The 2,503-nt window shown below is 47.0% G+C and overlaps 1 protein-coding gene across 1 annotated transcript in view; it reads right to left on the bottom strand.

Moving 5' to 3' along the window:
• Positions 1-722: 722 nt before the first annotated feature.
• LOC111658337 (malate dehydrogenase, cytoplasmic-like) overlaps positions 723-2,503 on the bottom strand; it is a 7,401-nt gene continuing 5,620 nt past the window's right edge. The window contains exons 6-9 of the mRNA XM_087175273.1: positions 2,251-2,465; positions 2,041-2,154; positions 1,401-1,490; positions 723-1,242 (exon numbers count right to left, since the gene is read on the bottom strand). Coding sequence (XP_087031399.1) covers positions 1,120-1,242; positions 1,401-1,490; positions 2,041-2,154; positions 2,251-2,465 — 542 coding nt within the window. The 3' untranslated portion in view covers positions 723-1,119. The remainder of the gene's footprint in view (positions 1,243-1,400; positions 1,491-2,040; positions 2,155-2,250; positions 2,466-2,503) is intronic.

Genomic DNA, 2,503 nt, shown 5'->3' with positions numbered 1-2,503 from the left:
CAACTGTCAGGTAAATGTAGAGTAGAAGTATCAAGAAGCTTGAAATGGAAATAAATAAATAAAGTGTTTATAAATTTACTTAAGTAAAGTCCTGGAAGTCAAACAGCTCTGACCACAGACACTGTGCAGGATGTAGAGACCTGTTACTGCAATGTTTCCTCATACTGAGAGAAAACCTGGATGAGTCCAGGTGAGGCCCCTGAGCTCATGAATAAATAACTGAATAAATAATTAATAATTGGTTAAGGATCACACACTCTGCTGCTCAGGGGTCAGTTTATGTTCTTTTCAGATGGATGCTGCCCCCATGTGGTCAAAACGATTCACTGCAAAACACCTGAGCGCATGTAGAAGAAATCCCTCTCATCTGTTTTCTGACCAGATTTCTCATTTCTATATAGTTTATAATTATAATTATCATTATATGAAATATTGGTGGAGAGCATCAGTATTGTGCCGTGTCGTCCTCATCACGACATAAACACGTCTTATATGAACTTATAGAGAATTCCTACTCGTTCCTTTCAAATTAAAAGCGTCGAAACTTTTGCCCCACCATCAAAATAAAACAGAAGCTCAGTTTCTCTGCACATAATAAATAATAATATAATATATAATAATATGTTGTAACTGGCTGTCTGTTAATGGCTGAACCTTATTGTAACATCTGTAACATCTGGCTCAGAGGTGAATTCACTGAAAGAAGCACAAACGAGTCCTGATTCTGGTCCGTCAGGTTCCTTGTGGTTTTATTGGTGATAACATGTTCCGTTACAGTTTCTGGACAGCTAGTGTGTGTTATCGTTATCATCTACAAACACAGACATTCTCTCGGTGTCTCGCAGGAGGAGGAGGAGGAGGAGGAGGAGGAGGCCAGGTTATGGTCATTAAACAGGTTTTCTGACAACCTGAAGAAGTGGCCGAGTGACACTCGCACGCACTCGTACACTTGACACACACACGCGCGCGCGCACACACACACGCACAGAGGTAACACACAGACGCCAGCTGGGACGGTTATTATAGTGGAGGGCTTCGTCTTCAGAGCCGCGAGCAGCGAGCCTTCAGGGGGTCTAAGTGCTGCTGCTGCTGCTGCTGCTGACCAGCAGAGGGAGACAGTCACTGGGACAGGAAGTCCATGGCGGTGTCTCGCTCCTCCACCAGCTCAGCCGCTGTGGCGTCCATCTTGGCTCTGGAGAAGTCGTTGATGGGGAGTCCGTCAAACACTTTCCAGGTCTTGTTCTGTGGGAGGGACAGAGGGAAAGGTCAGAGGTCGAGATTTTTATTTTGAGTTTTTCTCTTCACTTCCTCAAACCCGCCCGTCACTGAACCGTGTCTCACTCTCTCTTCTTCAGGTTATAATAACATACGGCGGCTGGCGGCCGATCAGACGGACTCACCTTGATCTGGACGGGGAAGGAGTAGATGAGGTCCTCTGGGATGCCGTAGGAGTTTCCGCCGGCGTACACGCCCATGGAGATGAACTCGCCCTGTCGACAGGAAGCATGAGAGTCAACAACAAACATGACTGTCGCAACGCCACGCGCTCCGGAGCCTGTTGAACACCTCCGGAGAACTGACAGGAAAATATACTTTTAATTTGATTAAGTTCATTAAATATTATTATTTTTGTTAAAATGAACAAAAGCAGATGTTGTTGAGGCTTTTGCGAACAACATTATAATCTCTATTTATTTGATTTTATTTATTTTTCTGGTGAAATATCTGTTTCAACAGGGAGACTTGATTTCCCAACGCGCTTTAAATCCACGTTTTCCAAACAATTCACAAAATACGTGACGTCCTTTGCCATAAAAACAGAAGCATCTTTAATATAAAAACATTGGGAGATAAACTGGCTGCCAGCGACATGTTGCGTCACTTGAACGTAACTTTTCTGCGTTTACCTTTCAGCTTGTTTAACAGTTTAACAACATGTGACTCCCTGACGTCTTCCTCGGTCACTACACCGACACTGACAGACGTTAATCGCCGTCAAACAGAAACATTCGGAGCGTCCGTCTCTCCGTCCACACTGACCTCCTTGGTGCCGAACCAGATGTCCCTCATGTGGTCGCAGATGGCCTTGGCGGCGGACATGGCGCTGGAAAGCTTCCTGGCCTTGATGACGGCAGCGCCGCGCAGCTGCACCGTCTGCAGGAGGAAGACAGAGGAGGAGGAAGTTTCAACAGAGGGAAACTAAAACGTGAAATGAAAGCAGAGTCGCTGCAGATCACAGAAGGTTCTCACAGAGATGAAGTCTCCTCTGAGCCAGGCTTCGTCCTTGACGGCGTCGTAGGCGGCCGTCTCGGAGCCGTGGACGTTGACCTTGGCGTGGTGGACGTCGGGGTACTGGGTGGAAGAGTGGTTTCCCCAGATGATGACGTTCTTCACCTTGTCGGAGGAAACGCCGCAACGCATCGCCACCTGCGGGTGAGGGACGGACACAGCGGCAGAGTCGTTAACTTTTCATACAGTCGAGCTGCGTTCGAGACGCCGGTAA

This window comes from Seriola lalandi, unplaced genomic scaffold (genome assembly GCF_002814215.2).
Source record: "Seriola lalandi dorsalis isolate HSWRI2012SDOR001 ecotype SW California unplaced genomic scaffold, Sedor1 jcf7180002054439, whole genome shotgun sequence".
NCBI classification, from domain to species: domain Eukaryota; kingdom Metazoa; phylum Chordata; class Actinopteri; order Carangiformes; family Carangidae; genus Seriola; species Seriola lalandi.
Note: the sequence above shows the minus strand (reverse complement) of the source record. Positions and strands in the feature narration are given on the sequence as shown.